General features: G+C 38.8%; 2 protein-coding genes and 2 pseudogenes across 4 annotated transcripts; 2 read left to right on the top strand and 2 right to left on the bottom strand.

The window, feature by feature from the left end:
* Positions 1-1,420: 1,420 nt before the first annotated feature.
* Positions 1,421-3,361, bottom strand: LOC137736372 (uncharacterized; annotated as a pseudogene). The gene is made up of 5 exons (XR_015954602.1): positions 3,279-3,361; positions 2,732-2,873; positions 2,194-2,381; positions 1,732-1,963; positions 1,421-1,649 (listed from the first exon to the last, which is right to left on the bottom strand). The product of XR_015954602.1 is annotated as an uncharacterized LOC137736372 (transcript).
* Positions 3,362-4,380: 1,019 nt separating this feature from the next.
* On the bottom strand, positions 4,381-6,886 carry LOC137738188 (uncharacterized). 2 transcript variants are annotated; one of them, XM_088682258.1, is made up of 7 exons: positions 6,730-6,886; positions 6,547-6,622; positions 6,366-6,427; positions 6,101-6,243; positions 5,574-5,772; positions 5,249-5,436; positions 4,381-4,616 (listed from the first exon to the last, which is right to left on the bottom strand). In XM_088682258.1, exons 1-6 carry the CDS (start codon positions 6,730-6,732, stop codon positions 5,269-5,271), a joined length of 651 nt encoding a protein of 216 aa, XP_088538384.1. In that variant the 5' UTR covers positions 6,733-6,886; the 3' UTR covers positions 4,381-4,616; positions 5,249-5,268. The 2 variants fall into 2 exon arrangements, with proteins under 2 accessions (XP_088538384.1, XP_068333918.2); XM_068477817.2 differs by having other exon boundaries at positions 4,381-4,615; positions 5,265-5,436.
* Positions 6,887-14,394: 7,508 nt separating this feature from the next.
* On the top strand, positions 14,395-15,411 carry LOC137736371 (putative two-component response regulator-like APRR6). Its single transcript, XM_088683476.1, has 3 exons — positions 14,395-14,473; positions 14,578-15,207; positions 15,311-15,411. The coding sequence occupies exons 1-3, from the start codon at positions 14,395-14,397 to the stop codon at positions 15,409-15,411; spliced, it is 810 nt and encodes a 269-aa protein (XP_088539602.1).
* Positions 15,412-15,450: 39 nt separating this feature from the next.
* LOC148692063 (uncharacterized) lies at positions 15,451-16,476 on the top strand (annotated as a pseudogene).
* Positions 16,477-18,653: the final 2,177 nt, after the last annotated feature.

Here is an 18,653-nt window from a genome sequence, read left to right as displayed (position 1 = left end):
CTTATTTTATTTCTCACACATTTTTTAATAATTTCTGTTCATTAATCTTTTTCAATTCATCCGATTCAACGGTTGAAAATTAAAAAAATGTGTGAGAAATAAAATAGTGTGTGTATATCACATCCCGAAAAATTATCCTATTCAAAGTGCTATAAAAATCTGTTAAATAAAACAAAAATAATCTTAATTTTATCAAATCATAATGTGCGACAAAATTATCTTATTCAACTAATAAATTTAGTGTTTTTTTTTAAATAATACATTCAATAATGTGCGACCAACCTACTCTACAATTTTTTTTTATCAAATCCAATTTTATCACATGGTAACGTTGCCCAACTCTATGTAAATATACCAAAATGCCCCTTATCGCTTGCACATTTGAATACATAGTGATAAATTTTATTTAAAAAATAGTATAAATGTAGTAAGAAAAAAAAAATATTAAATATAGCTGTTTTGAACACATTTATTCACCACCCTTTTCCAAATTATATTTGCACAGATCCGAAAATAAAGGAAAAGAAGCGAAAAGATGAATTTGACATTCCCATTAAAGTCTAAAGCTAGCATAAGGAGTCGAGCATGACTAATCACACAACCAGCTGGGAGTGGGAACTCTTGTGCGGAAGCACACTAACATGCTTCACACACACGAGTCGGTATTGCCAATATTCTCCCACTTTAACCACAAAAAAAGAACAATATAGAATTTTACCAAAAGATATCGACATTATATGTGTTACTATTCCTTATAAACCATAGATGGCTCACCTCACCGACCGATTTGGGACTCGGTTGTGGCTCTAATCTCAGCCACCAAACCCAACAGGAGCTATGATTAATTAGGCAAAACCTAGTACTTGATAGGATATTAGAGGAGACAAATTAAAAAAATATCCTACCTAAATTCTGTAAGTTGACGTTTGACATGACATAAGCGTGTTCATGCTTTCATTTGAATCAAAACATTAACTTTACCAACAAGGAAATCATATTGCATTAACTCAAGTAATTTTTTTATTTATGAACGCGTGCAAGAAATGAATGTAGCAGAGATGAAAATGCTTCGTAGACTTTTGGGTAGATGAGAAATGACATGATTAGGAATGAGGTTATCCGCAATTGAAGATAAAATGAGAGAAAATCAGTTAAGGTGATTTGAACATGTGAAGCGAAGACCTACAGATATTTTGGTTAGAAAATGCGATATGAGATTAAGGCTCATGGTAAAAGGGGTAGAGGAAAATTTAGGAAGACTTGGACATAGACTTTAAGAAAAGACATGAAGTATTTGGAGCTAACAGAAGACTTGCCGCAAAACTAAGTGGAATGGCATTCTAAAATTTATATAGCTAGTGAGATAAGACTTTGTTGTTGTTGATTACTATAATGTGAGACGATATCAAGATTTTCAAACGAAGCATGAATTGTGATGTATTTTCCAACCAGAAAATCAAACTGTACAGTTACATGCACAAGACCAAGATGCTTCCAATGCAAAAGTTTAATCAACTTCTTCTTGTGATCAGAAGTCACGGAGAATCCATTTTCTGTTGATGGTTTTGAGGTTCGTTACAAGCCTTATCGTTGTCAAAGTCAGGTGACCGATTAATGAAAACAGACGAAACCTCAGATGCATCATGTTCCTGCCAAATGATCATATAGGAACAGCAACGAGAAGAGAGTATAAGCCACAAACCAGAAGAGAAGGTAAATCAAAATTCACACCACGACTGCACTTGCATTGCCATTATCTGATTTATCAACGGATATGCTCTTCTCCACCAACGAGTATAACACATCTTTAACATGAAGCACTGCAGCTCTGATAGGATCTTGATCACCTCCGAATAATTCTTTGAAGTTTTGAATTGTCATATCAACATCAGGTATATTGAAATCATCAGGACAACACAAGTTCTTCACAAACCCCTATGTCATGCATATTTTGAGGCCACAACTGCATAACCAATACATGACCATATGGTAAAACAAAATGAAATGTGTTCTTATTTCTAACTAACAAGGCCTAAAGTTTTCAGTTGTTGTTGAACATAATTAAACCTTATTGTTTCTATCGCGGCACTTCTAAACGGTATCAGATCAGTGTTTAAACGAATAACAAGTGATAAATAGCTACATATCATTCCAAGAATCCAAATAAATCAATTTCACTGGCATTAATCGAACCTGATTACTTTGAACCATACTTCTGCATTGCCAAAAGGATTCTGTATGCAATGGAAGTCCAGCAGTTGAAGATGGTTGCAATGCTCCATTTGAGAAAATGGAAATGATAAATGATCAACTTTCAGCTCCTGAACTAGACTGTCCCTTTGCCTAAATTTAGTGGCGGAATTCTGGGAATGTTGTAAATGCTGATCAAGATGAACATTGAGCCTCTTTGATGTCTGAAGTACTGAGGAAGATAGGTCAATTTGTTCTGTACCGCGTATCAGCAGCGAAGGTCTATTCCCCTCGGCAAGCTGAAGCCTTTTCAAGTCAAGAATCTGATTGCATAAATCAAAGCATACTAGGAACACTCAACTGACCTGTGTAACTGCTGATTGCCTTTTTCTGATGTTGGGAAGCGATCATGTGCAAAGCACTCTCACAGGCAAAGCACATAAACATCTTGTGATCCAAACACTGAATATAAGCCGGGTCTCTGCACGAATAACACAAGATACTGCGCATATACCGGTTAAAGAGTGTTTGCCGAATGGACCTTCGCATCGCAGGAAAGGCAAAGATGTGCTGCATCGGCTTTACAGTACACAACTGGCCTCAATGCCAAGCAGAACTCACAAAATCTCTCCATTTTTCTGTCCTTCAAAACTTTGAAACCCCAATTCTGCCGAGCCCTATTGCTGTCACAGATAACCAACATTAAATATACAATCTTTCTTGCACGTATATATATACAAACATACTATTTATGATTTTCCATTTAGATCTTAATAAGATCAGGGCTTCATGTTTCTCAGCTTTTACTTTTTAGATCAGATACGGATGGTTGAGACACAAGTCACCAAATCTTTACTCATTAACCGAATGACTAAATGATTTCTGATTTTCGGTGAATTTTTACAATGATGATCTTTGAATGAGAATCTAGAAGATGAATCGATTGTATTGTATCGTGTAATTAAACTGTGATGCGTTCTTACGTTTTGCATTAACTGATTAGCAAAGTTTGAAATTTTATCATCATATAGAAATTCAATTATAATTATAATTTAAAAAAAAGTAGACAAAATTCGGAGAAAAAGTACCTCTTTACGTAGAGAGGGTGAATGAGAACTGAGCTCTTTGTTTTGGTTATCTGCTACTTCTTCCTCCTCCTTTTGATCACTTTTGAAACTTTATGGATCCGACGTGGACATCTAAGAGCGGAAACTTTTCCAGCGTGGATTCGGATACGTGGTTCGTGCCGAATCAGGATTCTAGCCGGATCCTCTTTGTGAGGATCCTAAAAATCCTTGAATCGTATCTGTTTATATATATCTTGCAGTTAGAAATCATTTTAAACATTTTTGCTTTAAATTAAACACGAACAGTACTTGATAAAAACTGATTGCATAATGTATAAATAGGTACAATTCACAAATCTGCAAAATCTTTACCAAAAGAATCCGAAGAGGATCCTGTTGAGTTCGTGGCAGTGGGATCATCCTCCACGTCATCCAATTCCCATTGACTGAGAGACAAGTGTGAGTGCTTACGCGATCCATGCGATCCGAACTCTCACCTGTTTCCGCCGATGGCTGTTTCATTTTCTCTACTTTTTTCTTGCGGTTTTTATTCCCCCCACCAATTTTAGGGAGATCCCTTATTTAAAACAACTATTTTTTTTTGTTAAAAAAAAAAACAATTATTTTTCCTTATAGATAAATGAGAATTTGAAACGTGTTTAAAAACGTTTTATTTCCATGTATTTAAACATGTAATTTGTTTACGGGTTAAACAATCATTTGCAGGTTACTAACCTGAGGTTAGTATAAATAACTTGTATGTACAGAATCAAGCAGTGTTTGAAAATGTAATTGTAAATATACTTTGACTTTGCACCGAGAAGAACTCCCTTGCTTGCATTTTATCAAGCTAGTCTCATACTATTAAGTAAAAAAATTAAAAAAGTGTGATATTGTATTATTAGTTTGAAACACTGTGACAATCGCATTGAAATCGTAGGTAGGTTTTTCTTAAGTAGAGACACTACGACAGTCGCGTTGCTATCGTAGGTTGGCTTTTCTTAAGTCGTTCTCGACTTGCATTTGGGATTTTGGTTTCTGATTGCGAATGGCAAAGGAGATGGAAATAGCATCTCAAAAATTGACATAACTAAAGAATGGTCCGGTCTTGGCAGCTAACAAATAATGCAGAACAAAGTTAGGGAATACTCTCAATCGGGTCCTCTGTCAACGTTCACATAAGATTCGTGAAGAGTTAAAACATAATTTCAAAATATAAGGACACACTATACAGTTAAAGAGCAGGTACTGCACAACAAACTACGAACGTACACCAAAAGACGGCCGCCAAAGGCCCTTCTAGTCCCCATCAAAGATCCACCAAGGTGACGGTTTTCGTGCTTTTGTCGAAGAAAAACCTGAATTCAAAGAAGCAATATTCACAACACTGCAATTTAACAAATAAACATCTAAAACAAAGGTATATTGAGAGCAGCAGTAACAAAGAAAGTGAAAAGAGGGTGAATCTAGATTAAGGTTTTCTTTCCCCAAAACAACACGCATTCAGTTTCTACTTTCTATACATCCCGGGTACTCCCCCTTCTGAATGAATTCGTCAGGGACTACAACAGCCTTTAGCAGACCCACCTTACTGCTCAAATGTTGTCATTTTTACAACTAAAAACAGGTCTAAAACTAACGGAGATCAAAGCTTCGTATTTCCATTCTACACGGTGAAAAACTTCAAACTAGTATAGTAGCTGCTTAAATTGGCACATCAAATGATTTTAGTGTGGCAACATGTTTATAACATCCCCCCAGTCCTGAAGTCAGTAAAACAAGTTCTTGCTGTTAACCACTCCAAACCATGTCCACCCTTTCAAATTTAAGCATAGCCAAGTAAGGCTTATGCACCTAATTTCTTTTTGTCCAGGAAATTTGATGTATCTATACTTTTATTCCTAAAACGCTAGGATCATGAGTGTAAGGATATACGCTAAAGCCAGAATGTAAAAAGGGATACAAGTGGAAAGATTGATTGCGAAATCATCATGATTGATGCATTACCATGTCACCTCGAGGTAACATGCACTTCAATAATGTCATTTTCCTCCATCCCAAGGGCATCAGGCGTAGCAGCTGGACCTATTTTGTCGCCATCAAAACAAAACACCAGACTCTGAAGGTCAAGCTTAACATTATCTGCATACATTTTGAAGAGCCGCTCAAACTTGTCGTCCTGTTGAAGTAGAAGTAGAAGGAAACATAATTAAAAATATTACAATGTTTAATATCACATAGCCTGTATATACATCAGAGATTAGGCCAAAGAGTACTAGACAAACATTGAAGGTTAATACTTCTGGCACAACATACCGCATAAATACGAAACTGCTTAACTCCATCTTTGTCTTGAATAGATACAACTATTTTGTTTCTTTCAGGGCGGGGCTTTGGAGGTTGTTCTTCAACTGCCTCAGATGAGATACTAAGTTCTTTTATCACAGACTCCTCTACCGATCTCAGCACATTTTCAGCTGATTGTGCATACGATGCCAGCTCTTTCTTCTTTTTCCTACATACATAGACCACATTTAATTGGAAAATTTGAATTGCAACAGAAAAACCAAAACGATAAAGGGTAAACCAATATCAACAAGCATAACTAGCCATCACTATTTACGAGACCCAAATAAAGCCTTAATGTTCTAAGATAACTGGCCACATTAAACTATACTTCCTTCAATACACGATACAAGCGTAAAATTCCAGTTACCAACTGGAATCTAATGAACGGGAAAGCTCATGCACTAGCCACTAATTTGTCACACCTTTCTTCTCGAGGGAAAGATATATGTCTTGATAGATATAATAATTACAATCAAAACCCAAAATTCAAATACCTCAGTTCCTTAATGGTAGAATCTTCAACCTTCCGCTTCGCGCCAGCAGAAACCTTAGGTGGAGGAGGTAACCAGTCCTCCTCTTCCTTTTCTTCACAACTAATAACACTCACTACCTTCACAGGTTCATCAACCTTCTCAATCTAACCACAATATTATCCAAAATATCAACGTCAATAGAGTGCAATTTACAACAATTCCTCTTACCAAATGGAATTTAACACACACACATAGCACATATGAACGTCAATAACAAATTCGGTACCGCGGAATCCGAAATTTCCCTCCTTTTCGGAGGAGAAGCTGACGGAGCATCTAATTCATCGTCTATACAAACATATAAACAAAAACAAAAATCAAATCAAGTTTTTTTTTTTATGAAAAAAGTTGAGTAATTTATGTTTCCTATCAACTGAATCGACCGAAATTAGCAGGAAAGAGCTCACCCTCGAGGCAAATTAGACTGACGGGCTGAACGCGTCTGTAATCGAATAAGGGCTCGAGCTCTTCGGAAAAATCCTCCTGGAAAATCAGAAATTGCAGTCAGATATGCTTCCGCTGCTGAATATAATTATAGAATAACCAGTGAAAATTGAAAAAATTAAAACCCCATGGAGTGAGCCTCTCACCATTGTCGACCCGAAATCAGACTCTGCGAATTTTCGATTCAATTTAATTCGAGAGAATCTTAAGCGTCCCGCCGAAAGAAGAAGCCTAAAAATCAAACACAGATTGCAACAAAAAAAATGGAAAGAACAAAAAAAAATATCAAACACAGATCGGGTTAGTAATTTGTTGTTGGGTTTGGTCCTAGCCTAATTCCTAACATGGGCTTCATTTGGGCTGGGCCTTATCTATCAATCCAATTACCCAACATATCTTAACATCACATAGTCAATGGTCAGAAATACCTTCAAAATATATACACGAAATAGAAGAAAATAAATTTGTATCAAATCTTCTGTTCACGATATTCAAGCCAAGAATCTCTTACTTACAAGTGAAGAGAAATGTCACTAAATCGTAATACTAAGTAGTGAAAACTTTAGGATTATAGAGTAATGACATCTCCCTTAAACCTTTCTTTAATGTGATATTTAAAATTGTTGTATGCATTGAAGTGACATATAAAAAATTTCTTAAAAAGATAATCATAAATTTTTGTTTTGGTAAACTACTTAAGACTACCCAAATTGTAAGGTTGATTTCAAACAAGTCCAAGAAATTTGATGACTCGTTGACTAATGTACCTAAATATCGAGTTTTCGCGTGTTGCGTATGAATTTGTTGAGATCAAAGTTCAAGGAACAGTGTGAAATTAATCCTAAAGTTTGAATAATTTTAGTTCATTCACCCTTTGCCTTTTTAATATGGCATATAATGAGAAGTTTCTTTTGTAAAACAGGAGGTTGTGTTGAATTAGTAATATTTGGAAGTTTTTACATTCTTTTCCCCAACGGACGGGTAGCAAATCACCTTGTGTAATCAAAATATATGAACGTTTAGCAAATTTGAAAAACTGTTGGAGTGCGGGAGCACCTACCAAGAGGCTCGAGGCTAGTCCCGTCGGCGCCAATGGGCGCAAGCTTGGTTCTTAAATTTTAATGAAACGAGTTATTCACACTAGTCATGGCTAAACTAATTGCTCAGAGGTTTTTTTTTTTTTTTTTTAAGTGTTGAGTAAGCTGACTCTAATTGATGTTTAATTTCCAGATTTAGTAACATTATTTGGCACTCATGAGTAATCAGCCTCAGTCGCAGCATGATTTTTAATTTTTTTTCCGCAACATAGGAATGGTAAAAACATGGTATGTAAAGAGATATAATTATTTCTCGTTTTTTTTTCTTCAAATAAAACCAGTCAATTCTAAATATTGCAAGAAATTAAGTTCAAAAAACCTCATTAAACCCCAAATAACTAACTCATGGACTCACCATTAGAGCAACTTTATCTTTTTAAGAAAAGTCGGGATTGAGTTTGACCAATACGACACTATGAGGTTAGTCGGTGCTGTGATATGACTCTCAAATATTCAAAAGATGTGAAGCGACAACATAGATCTTCATTGTAATGCTTTCTATTTTCAAAAATGAATAAAAGAATGATGTTAAAACTTAAAAGGCATGGAAAATAAGAAAATAATGAAGTTTTTCTCCATCTTCTTATTATTTTAATTTCAAGTTTTAACCAAGTCACATTGGTCAACACTCTGTTGACCAGACCGTAATCCCTCACAATTTCACAATTTCACTACCATTTCTTCAGTTTTGTAGATAAATGTGAGCTCCCCCAACAAAATATTTCAATTTTGCTTAAGCACCTGAGTTCATGCTTCTGGTAACTCTCATCTTCTCTCTCTATATCTTTCTCTCTCTAAATCTCTCTCTAGGTTAAAGGCTTAAAGCTTCTTAATCTATATCTAATCTTTTTCTAAGATATCAATCTCCTAATCTAATTTCTAAATCATTTTTATCTTCGGATTCAAACTTCTGTCTCTCATGCTTTCTCTGTTGCACTCAATCTTGTTCTAATTGTTTTGGTATCCATGGAACACATGAGCCCTAAAGAGACTAATGGTCTCCCTAGCTTTGCACGTGACCTCCGAATCTTAGTGGTAGATCATGATACATTGCCCCTCATGTCCACAGCGTCGAGGTTAAAAAAAAACTCATTCAAAGGTAAATCATTCCAGAAATTTCACACACTAATATATGGTGTCATGTTGATCTATGAGATAAGACTGACATGGATACAAAATTCTATCTATATTTTATGTATACGCATGCCTATAACGAATTAACTGATTTTGGATGGAATATTTGAACTTGTTTGTGTGGATCTAAAGGTTGAGGCAATCCATGAAAACAAAACCAAGAATAACAAGGTTATATGATGAACAAGGAGCCATTAAATGATTGAAGTAGTTATTATTGGACGACAATATCGTCCCCTTGATATTAGGAATAGAATTGATCCGTATGAATCAATGTAAATCATCTTTGTTTCCTTCCTAGAATAGACTTCTTTGTATTATATAAGTCTTGTATTATATAAGTCTTGGATTCAACTGTGAATTAATAAGAAAGTATTCAAAGTTAATTCCCAGACTCCATATTTCTAAACCCTAGCCGAGTTATCTTTCAACATGGTATCAGAGCACCGTTTCTGGTGACTCTGAATACCCACACAGCTTCCGCAAATCCTAACAAACACAACATCACCTAAACCACCATGGGAGATCCAATACCTAAGACGTCCATTGACACCCAAAAACCTATGGAGACATTCACAGATGTCTCGAACCCTTTTATCATACATCCCTCAGATCAACCTGGGAATATCTTGGTCTCCAAAACACTTCAAGGAGACAACTACAATACCTGGAGTCGTGCTATGCGAATCAGCTTGAGCGCGAAAAATAAACTTGGCATGGTTGATGGCACCATTGACCCTCCATCAGAGACTGACAAACAATTTGCATCCTGGCAAAGATGCAATGATATGGTCCTTGCCTGGATTCTCAACTCAGTCCACGACGACATTGCGAGCAGCGTTTCTTATTACACAACAGCAGCCGATGTTTGGGCAGACCTGCGAGATCGTTTCTCACAAGGAAACGACTCACGCATTTATCAAATCAGGAGAGAGATCGTTGAACACAGACAGGAACAACAATCAATCCAGATTTACTACACGAAACTGAAAGCGTTGTGGGATGAACTGGCATCCTACAATGAAACTCCGACTTGCACCTGTGGGGGATTGAAGAAGATGAATGATCGAGATGAGAAAGAAAAGGTGATGCAGTTCCTGATGGGTTTAAACGACACTTATGCAGCAGTACGTGGACAGATACTATTGATGCAGCCACTATCAGACACTCGGAGGGCATATTCCTTTGTTCTCCAACAAGAGAAGCAAGTAGAGGTATCTCTAAATCGTAACAATATAAATATGCATGCTATGAATATAACCCGTAACAGGGAAACTGCTGCATCAAAAGGAAACACCATTTAATGCTCATATTGTGATAAAAAATACCACACCGTGGATCGATGCTTTTACCTGTATGGTTTCCCGCCTGGCCATAAGTATCATGGCAAATCAGTCAAGTCACCAAATAAAAGAAAACCTGCGGCAAACCAAGTCACGGTGGAGACCGAGACCACCAAGGGTGTAGACTCACGACACAAGGCGACGTCCAGTGACGGTCCAAAGTTCACCACAGAAGAATACAATCAACTTATGGCAATGCTCAAGAAGAGCAACATTGATGGTAATCCGCAGCATTTTGCAAATGCAACAGGTACAATCACACCTTCTTCTGACTTGTCAGAGAAAACTTTATATTGGATCATTGATAGTGGGGCAACAGACCATGTATCTCCTTCTCCTCATTTGCTAGACAAGAAGTCATTATCCATGCTGGATTCTGTTCAATTGCCGAATGGAGGACATGCCTTGATAGACTCGATTGGTTCTATACAAGTTACCCCACACATTAAACTTGATGGAGTGCTCCATGTGCCCAACTTCCGAGTTCACTTATTATCTGTTAGCAAACTTACTGAAGCATTACGATGCATAGTGATTTTCTTCCCTGATTTCTGTGTGATACAGGACATGGATACGAGGAGGACGATTGGCCTGGGCAAGCGATATAATGGGCTTTACTACTTGGCGCCAGAACACAACCTTCGCCTCGCTCATCACATTAGCCGCAACTTCACCCTCTGGCACCAACGATTAGGGCACCCTTCTACCGATCCTCTGCAAACTTTAACCAAACAAGTTCCATCAATAGTATTTGATTCCAGTCATACATGTGACATTTGTCCTCTTGCTAAACAAACCCGGTTATCTTTTCCGTCCAGTTTTATTTCTTCTAAAGCACATTTTGATTTGATACATTGTGATATTTGGGGACCTCACCGAGTCAATTCCCATTCGGGGGCTCGGTATTTTTTAACGATTGTTGATGATTATTCTCGCTATACTTGGATACATCTCATGCGTTTTAAATCCGAAACACAAGGATTGTTACGTTCCTTTATTGCTTGGGTCCAAACACAATTTCATTGCATGCTTAAAACACTTAGGGCTGATAATGGTGGTGAATTTACCTCTTTACGTCCTTTCTTTGATAACAAGGGTATCATATTCCAAACTTCTTGTCCGTCCACGCCCCAACAAAATGGGGTTGTTGAACGGAAACACCGTCATCTCCTCAATGTTGGTCGAGCTCTACGGTTTCAAGCCAATTTACCACACCATTTTTGGGGGGAAAGCATACAAACAGCATGTTATTTAATTAATCGTTTACCTACACCTCTTCTTGGTCATAAAACTCCTTATGAGCTTTTGCATCGTCACACTCCCGATTTTTCGCATCTTCGGGTTTTCGGTTGTTTGTGTTATGCTACCAACCTCCATCCTCACCATAAGTTTGACCAACGTGCTCAAAGATGTATTTTTGTTGGGTATCCATTAGGTCAGAAGGGCTATCGTGTTTATGACCTTACCACACACAAAAAATTTTCCACTCGTGACGTGATCTTCCATGAAGCCACGTTCCCTTTTTCCTCTCAACCACTTGACCATCACCCTGCTACACCTATCCTACCTATCCCCACCGACTCTCCATCTCATCCTAATCCCATACCGCCACCGACTGCCCCTCCTGTACCCACACCGCCCGACATCCTTTTACCCACACCGACAGAAACTGCTCCTCTCACTCCCATAGCACCCTCTCTTCCCACACCAACCGACCCTCACTTAGTCTCTCCACCACTTCCTACCCCACCTGCCCCCCCTGCCCCACCTGCCCCTTGCCAATCTGGCCGTGCTCTCAAGCCCTCCGTCAGGCTTCAGGGATACCATTTATATCATGTGCAATCTCTTGGTCCCAGCGCCACGTCCTCCTCCATGTCAGGTACTCGCTATCCTTTATCTCACTATGTATCTTATGCTCATCTTTCACCATCGCATCGCTCTTTTGCTTGTGCTATTTCGACTCTTGTCGAACCCACTACATTTGCACAGGCTAACGGTGATCCTCAATGGCATGCTGCCATGGACTCTGAGCTTCTGGGCCTTGAACAAAACAACACATGGACCCTCACTACCTTACCTCCTGGTCATCGCGCCATCGGTTGCAAATGGGTATACAAAATCAAGTACCACTCCGATGGTACCATCGAGCGTTATAAAGCTCGTCTTGTGGCCAAAGGTTTTACTCAACGCGAAGGTATCGATTACAAGGAAACTTTTGCTCCTGTTGCCAAACTCATCACCGTCCGTTGTTTATTAGCCGTTGCTTCGGTTCGTCATTGGTCCTTACATCAAATGGATGTCCATAATGCCTTCCTTCATGGTGACCTTTGTGAGGAAGTTTATATGCAGCTGCCTCCTGGACTTCATCGGCAGGGGGAGAATAATGTATGCCGACTCAACAAGTCCCTTTATGGCCTTAAGCAAGCCTCTCGCAGCTGGTTCCATAAATTTTCCACTGCCATAAGTCAAGCCGGCTACCAGCAGTCAATGGCTGACTACTCCCTATTCACTAAGGTGCGTGGAGATTCGTTTACAGCCGTCTTGCTTTATGTTGACAACATGATTATCACAGGCAACGATGAGGCTGCCATCCGTGACCTCAAGCAATTTCTTCAATCCCATTTTCGCATTAAGGACCTTGGACACTTAAAGTATTTCCTCGGTGTGGAGGTGGCTCGGTCTTCTCAAGGAATCGCCATCTCACAACGTAAATATACACTTGACATTATTGATGAGGCCGGCTTACTTGGTGCAAAGCCTGCAAAGTTCCCAATGGAAGAAAACTTGAGATTATCTCCAACGGACGGGCAACTTCTCCATAATGCCTCGCAATACAGGAGGCTTGTTGGGAAACTTATTTATCTCACAATCACGAGGCCGGAGATTTCATACTCGGTCCATATACTCAGCCAATTTATGCAACAACCAAGAAAGCCTCATCTAGACGCAGTGCATCGTCTTCTACGATACTTAAAGGGATCACCTGGACAAGGGCTTCTTTTTCCTTCGAATGAGAGTTTGACATTGAAAGGATATTGCGACGCCGATTGGGCTCGCTGTCCACTTACAAGAAGATCTGTCACAGGCTATTGTATATTTCTTGGAGGTGCACTAGTTTCTTGGAAAACCAAGAAACAATCTACCGTTTCGAGATCCTCAGCTGAAGCGGAGTATCGTGCCATGGCTTCAGCTACATGTGAGCTTACGTGGATGAAGTACCTATTGGCTGATCTGCAAATTGATCACAAGGGTCCGGCAAGATTACACTGTGACAACCAAGCTGCACTTCACATAGCTGCCAATCCCGTTTTTCACGAACGCACCAAACACATAGAGATCGACTGCCATGTTGTTCGAGAACGACTGCGTTCTGGGATTATTTCGACAGCCTATGTACCTACTGGACAGCAGCTTGCCGACATATTCACCAAGCCACTTGGACAGTCAGCATTCCGTTCTCTACTTGGCAAGATGGGTGTTCTTGACATTCACACTCCACCTTGAGGGGGAGTATTGGACGACAATATCGTCCCCTTGATATTAGGAATAGAATTGATCCGTATGAATCAATGTAAATCATCTTTGTTTCCTTCCTAGAATAGACTTCTTTGTATTATATAAGTCTTGGATTCAACTGTGAATTAATAAGAAAGTATTCAAAGTTAATTCCCAGACTCCATATTTCTAAACCCTAGCCGAGTTATCTTTCAACAGTTATCGCATACAAAACGATATAAGATTTATCCTGATTTATCTGTTATGTTTATGTAATTTTTTGTCTTTATATTGAGCTAAATCTTTCTTAACATAAGATATATATTAAGATAAAATTTTTATTATATTCTTTGTTTGTTTGTCTGTGTAATTTTTGTTGATAATCATCACTTGAACGTTTATTGTGTCTATGCATTTGTATATAATTTTCTTTGATATACATGATTTGTTTGTACATAAAAGGGCGATCCCAAGCCAATAAGGTCTTAGGCCTTGCAAAGTTAGGGGGAATGTCTATCGTACACATCCTTACTTGACTTTGCAAAGATACTGTTTCCACGATTCTAACTTGTGACATTTGGGTCACAAATGAGCAACATTTCGGTTTCAAAAGGAATTATCTTTATTTTTCACAACTTGGTTAATAACTCTCTCTCTCGTTTCTCCTCTAGTTAGCACAACCGCGCTGGCTTCTGTTGCATTGTCGATGATTCGGGAACAAAAGGATCACTATGATCTAGTAATGGCTAACATCAGTATGCCAGATAAACACAGATTTTCGTTTCTGCGGGTGCTGCATAAGAACAAAATTCCTGTCATATGTAAGCTTCAATGGATCTAAAACTTTTCCTATTTGGATCGATTGGCTTGTAGAAATTCCTTCTGGTTGTGTACTAATTGTTGCATAACTTATATTTCAACGCAGTCATGTCCTCGGAAGTGAATATTAATGTAGCCAAGAAGGCCCTAGCTGAAGGAGCATGCTTTTTTCTTCAGAAACCAATCTCCTTAGAGGATCTGAAAAACGTGTGGCAACACGTTTATCGGAAGGTAAGAAACCCAAGGAAGGACACACATAAACCAAATTGTGCAAAGAAGATTGATGAGGCCGGTAATGTGCTTAGACCTCCATCTGGAGGCATTAGAATCCATGAGGTTGCTGGTGTGTGTAGGTCTACCGCTGTACACGATTTGCGCCTTGACGCGCAAGACACTCGCTCATTAAGATGCAGATCGGGTAAAGTTAGGAGAGGTGAGGGAAATCGTCAGAGAGAACTACAGTGCTCTCGCGCTGAACAGCAGATAGCCACAGAGAACCATACAAAAGGAGCATTTGGGATAAAGAGACCAGTCGATGATAAAGAAGAGCAAGAAAAAGCGAAGAAAGTTAAACTGAACATAGAGCAAACTGTTTCTGGAAGTACAAATAAGGACGAGGAAGGAAAGGAAAATAAGGATTGCAATGGCAGCTCCGAAGATAGAAGGTGCCGCACCATTTGGACTCCGGAACTTCATCTCAAGTTTACAGCAGCCCTAAGTGCATTAGGAGATCAAAGTAATTCTTCCCTTCTCATAAAACAATCTAGTTTTCCTTTTTTTTATCTTCACCTTTAAGAAGTGCTAAATTATTTTCGTTTCTTGTTTTCTTTTGGACACAGATGCTCGTCCTAGATCGATTCTGAAATGGATGAACGTGCCTAATATAACGCTGCGCCAGGTTGCAAGCCATCTACAGGTTTCTCTTCAACTTATATCTTAAGAACTTCTTTTCACATTGTAATTGTTTTCAGAAGGATTTATGTTAGGTTCTTTATCCTTCTAGAAATACAGGAAACAAGTACAAGAAATTCAGGAGGCTGGCACAACGAGCTTACCTTCATTAAGCAGACCATACAGTTGGAATAGCAGAAATGAATTTCCACCAGCAAGGAAAACTTCTCTAATATGCCGCCCATACGAACAAGGGACTTCAACTTTTGGAGTTCAAGGCAATCCAGCGCAATTAATGACTCCGAATTCTTTCACCAGATTCAGTGACTACAAAAGGCAGAATCCGTATTCAGAACACACAGTCATGTCTCACAACACAAATCATCAAAGCGAAAGCCTCTATGACTTTTATTTGAGAACTCATGGAAAGTTTCAGAATTTGGACCAGATAATAGAAACAAACGGCTTCACATTAGGTGCAGGCATGAATGAAATCGAGAAGAGAAACCACCCACTTGGATTAGAAGAGAGCAGGTTTCAAGTAAGCGAAACAACCTTACCGATTACGAACTACATGACTCCAGGGTTTACTTCTCCCTACATATCAGCAAATACTTTTCAGCTCCCAAATGCGTCTACCAGCATGAATCAAGCGCAGTTTTATACTCCAGCGCCGACCACTTCCATCAATTCCCATAATCGGAACCACTTTTTCGCAGAAATCACGGGAAAAACTGAAGTTGGCATGAATCAAGCACATTATTACACTCCAACCCCGACTACCCCTATCAATTTCCAAAATCAGAACCACTTTTCAGCGGAAGTCACCGGAACAACTGAGTTACTTGAGGTTGGGCCGGAACATATAGCTTCAGGCAATGCAGCCAATGCAGAAACATTTCCAGCAGACTTCAATGGTGGAAGCCAGCAGCTGGATGCTGCAGCAATAGAGGCTTCTCCAGCTAGTTCAAACAATAACCCACCCATGTTGGAGTATGATGATCTGTTGAAGCTGCTTGAAGAAGATCCAGAGGAGTTCAACTGGTTTGACAGTGCACCAAATGCAGGTGATGCCAATGGTTACTGTGAATTGCTAACGGAAACTTCAAAATAGCCCGAATTCACCGTAGTTTATCAGTTCCAAATACAGGGTTTCATTCAAGCATGCATTATATTTCCCTTCAAGATGGTAATATTAGTTTCCTTATAAACAAGACTTCCTGTTTGTCTTCCATCTTTTATGTTGGTAAAGTTAGTTTGTATCAAATCGAATATTTGTAGCCAAATGAGACTTCATTTCTATAATCTGGAATATTACCATACAATGAGTAATTTGTACAAATTAAACCAATCAGTTTTTGTAAAAAAATAAAAAAAAAAGTAAATTGCATGAGCATATTTTCTTAAAGAATAATCATAGTCTATAGATGATTGCAAGAAATGAAAATCACTGAATATACACAAGTTCATGCTTCTATGTTCGTTATAGGACCTTCAAACCAGTGTCGAGCGCTGAGGATCCAAGCTAAAACTGTGATGACCAACAAACTGCCAACAGCAATGGGTTACGGGAGTCAGTGACGGATCCATATAGGGACCCGGGAGGTCCCGGGACCCTCTGAAAGCTTGAAGAAACACTTGTGATCGACCTTTGGGACTCTCCAACAATTTGGGCAGGTGCAGAGGGACGGATCTACTAAGGGGCCTGGGTGGTCCTAGCACCACCGGAAGCCGGGATAAATTTTTGTGAGGACCTCCGAGGATCACCCAAGTTTGGGCATATATGGTGGAGGAGAAGAGGAGCGGAGTTGCAGAGTGTTTTGGTATTCTGCAAACCAGAAAGAAGAAAGAAGAAAGAAGACTACAATTTTTATTCAAATGACTTGGGAAAATGGTGCGCTTGATGTATGGTTTGAAAAAACCTTCTAAGTAAAACGGTGCGTCAATACGTTCTTTAATATATAGTTTTTGCAATTTTTTATTAAACAAAATGGTTCAACGTTCAAATAGAGTCAGAACTTTTCCAATTCCATATCTAACTCCTAATTGGCTAATCCCATTCTCCATTCACCTCCCCACCCACTAGCACAACCCTAGTCTCCTCCCCCAGTCTTCACAAACTAAGTAGTTCAATTCCAATTTTAGATAATTTCAATTATATTCTGGATATTTTCGTTCTAGTTTGCAATAAATCTATAATGACACATTTTCGAGTATGAAACTTCATCATGGACAAATTTAGTTTTTGTAGTTTATTTTTTCGTTTAATAGTTTTTTGAACTTTTATATTGAGACCACTCAATCTTAAAATCCTGAATCTGCCATTGGATGCAATGGAGAGGCTTGTTGCCTTCATGGATGTGCAAGCAGCAGTGAAGAAGATATTTTTCGCTATGAATATCATTGAGGGTCTACTCCGCAACAAAATAGAAGATCAATAGTTCCGTGGAGAGGACATTTTTCACTATAGTTTTTTTTATCTTTATTATTGGGACCCCCTAAGTCTAAAATCCTGGATTTGTCACTGAAGGGAGTATACTATAGTTGAGTGTCCTGTTGGTAACTGGATAGGCCACGGGGATTGAGAAGAGAACGGAGATGATTGCTACCCAATTAACTGAAATTCAACCAACAAAAGTACCCCGTAGTGTCCCAAGTTGACAGGTCCTGGGACAAGGGATTTGCGTGCCAAGGTCACCCTAAAGAAGATGGGTAGGGCATAAGCAATGTACAGTCCGATGCTTGTGATAGAAACCATGGCATTGAATGCCACAAGGCTTCCGAGAGAATGCAAAGATATCGAAACAAACATGGTTACCAGTTGCCGAAGAAAGCAGAGATAAAATCTTGCTGCAAGTGATCATGTGCTTACTGTTAGTTCCCTGCAAAACGATATTAAAGCTGAAAGCCAAACAGCGTTTATGAGGACTTCGGTTTGTTCACTTTATGCCAAAGTGGTGAAAATGGCATGGCTGCATCTCTAGAGAATGCGTACGCCATCCTGAGAACAAAAATGTAAGATTTGTTGCCGACTTCCTCCCCATTATCAGTGTTGAAGTGAGTGAATACAAACTTAGCACTAGCTAGCCCTTTCCGTTGCAACGAAAACGTAAAAATTATAAAATCGCCTGCTAACTTTTTAAATAATAGTGACCTTAATTTATTATTAGATTGAAATATTGGCACAGTGATATCTTAGAAGTCCTCCTGCAAATGATCCACATCCTGTATATTCTTTTTCTACTTACCCCTTTTGAGCAAGACCGGAACAGTAACATTCTGTTTAATTAA

Source organism: Pyrus communis, chromosome 13, assembly GCF_041283825.1.
Source record: "Pyrus communis isolate YQ-2024b chromosome 13, ASM4128382v1, whole genome shotgun sequence".
NCBI lineage: Eukaryota > Viridiplantae > Streptophyta > Magnoliopsida > Rosales > Rosaceae > Pyrus > Pyrus communis.
This window is presented reverse-complemented; position numbering and strand designations above follow the sequence as displayed.

What these genes read in the sequence shown, in the direction of transcription:
- LOC137738188 (XM_088682258.1), bottom strand. An exon ending in TCTACCATTAAGGAACTGAG is followed by an intron (nt 5,773 to 6,100) that starts GTATTTGAATTT and finishes CTATGTATGTAG; the next exon opens with GAAAAAGAAGAAAGAGCTGG. An exon ending in AGCAGTTTCGTATTTATGCG is followed by an intron (nt 5,437 to 5,573) that starts GTATGTTGTGCC and finishes CTACTTCAACAG; the next exon opens with GACGACAAGTTTGAGCGGCT.
- LOC137736371 (XM_088683476.1), top strand. Translation starts at nt 14,395, where the DNA reads ATGGCTAACATCAGTATGCCAGATAAACACAGATTTTCGTTTCTGCGG. An exon ending in GAACAAAATTCCTGTCATAT is followed by an intron (nt 14,474 to 14,577) that starts GTAAGCTTCAAT and finishes ATTTCAACGCAG; the next exon opens with TCATGTCCTCGGAAGTGAAT. An exon ending in AAGTGCATTAGGAGATCAAA is followed by an intron (nt 15,208 to 15,310) that starts GTAATTCTTCCC and finishes TTTTGGACACAG; the next exon opens with ATGCTCGTCCTAGATCGATT.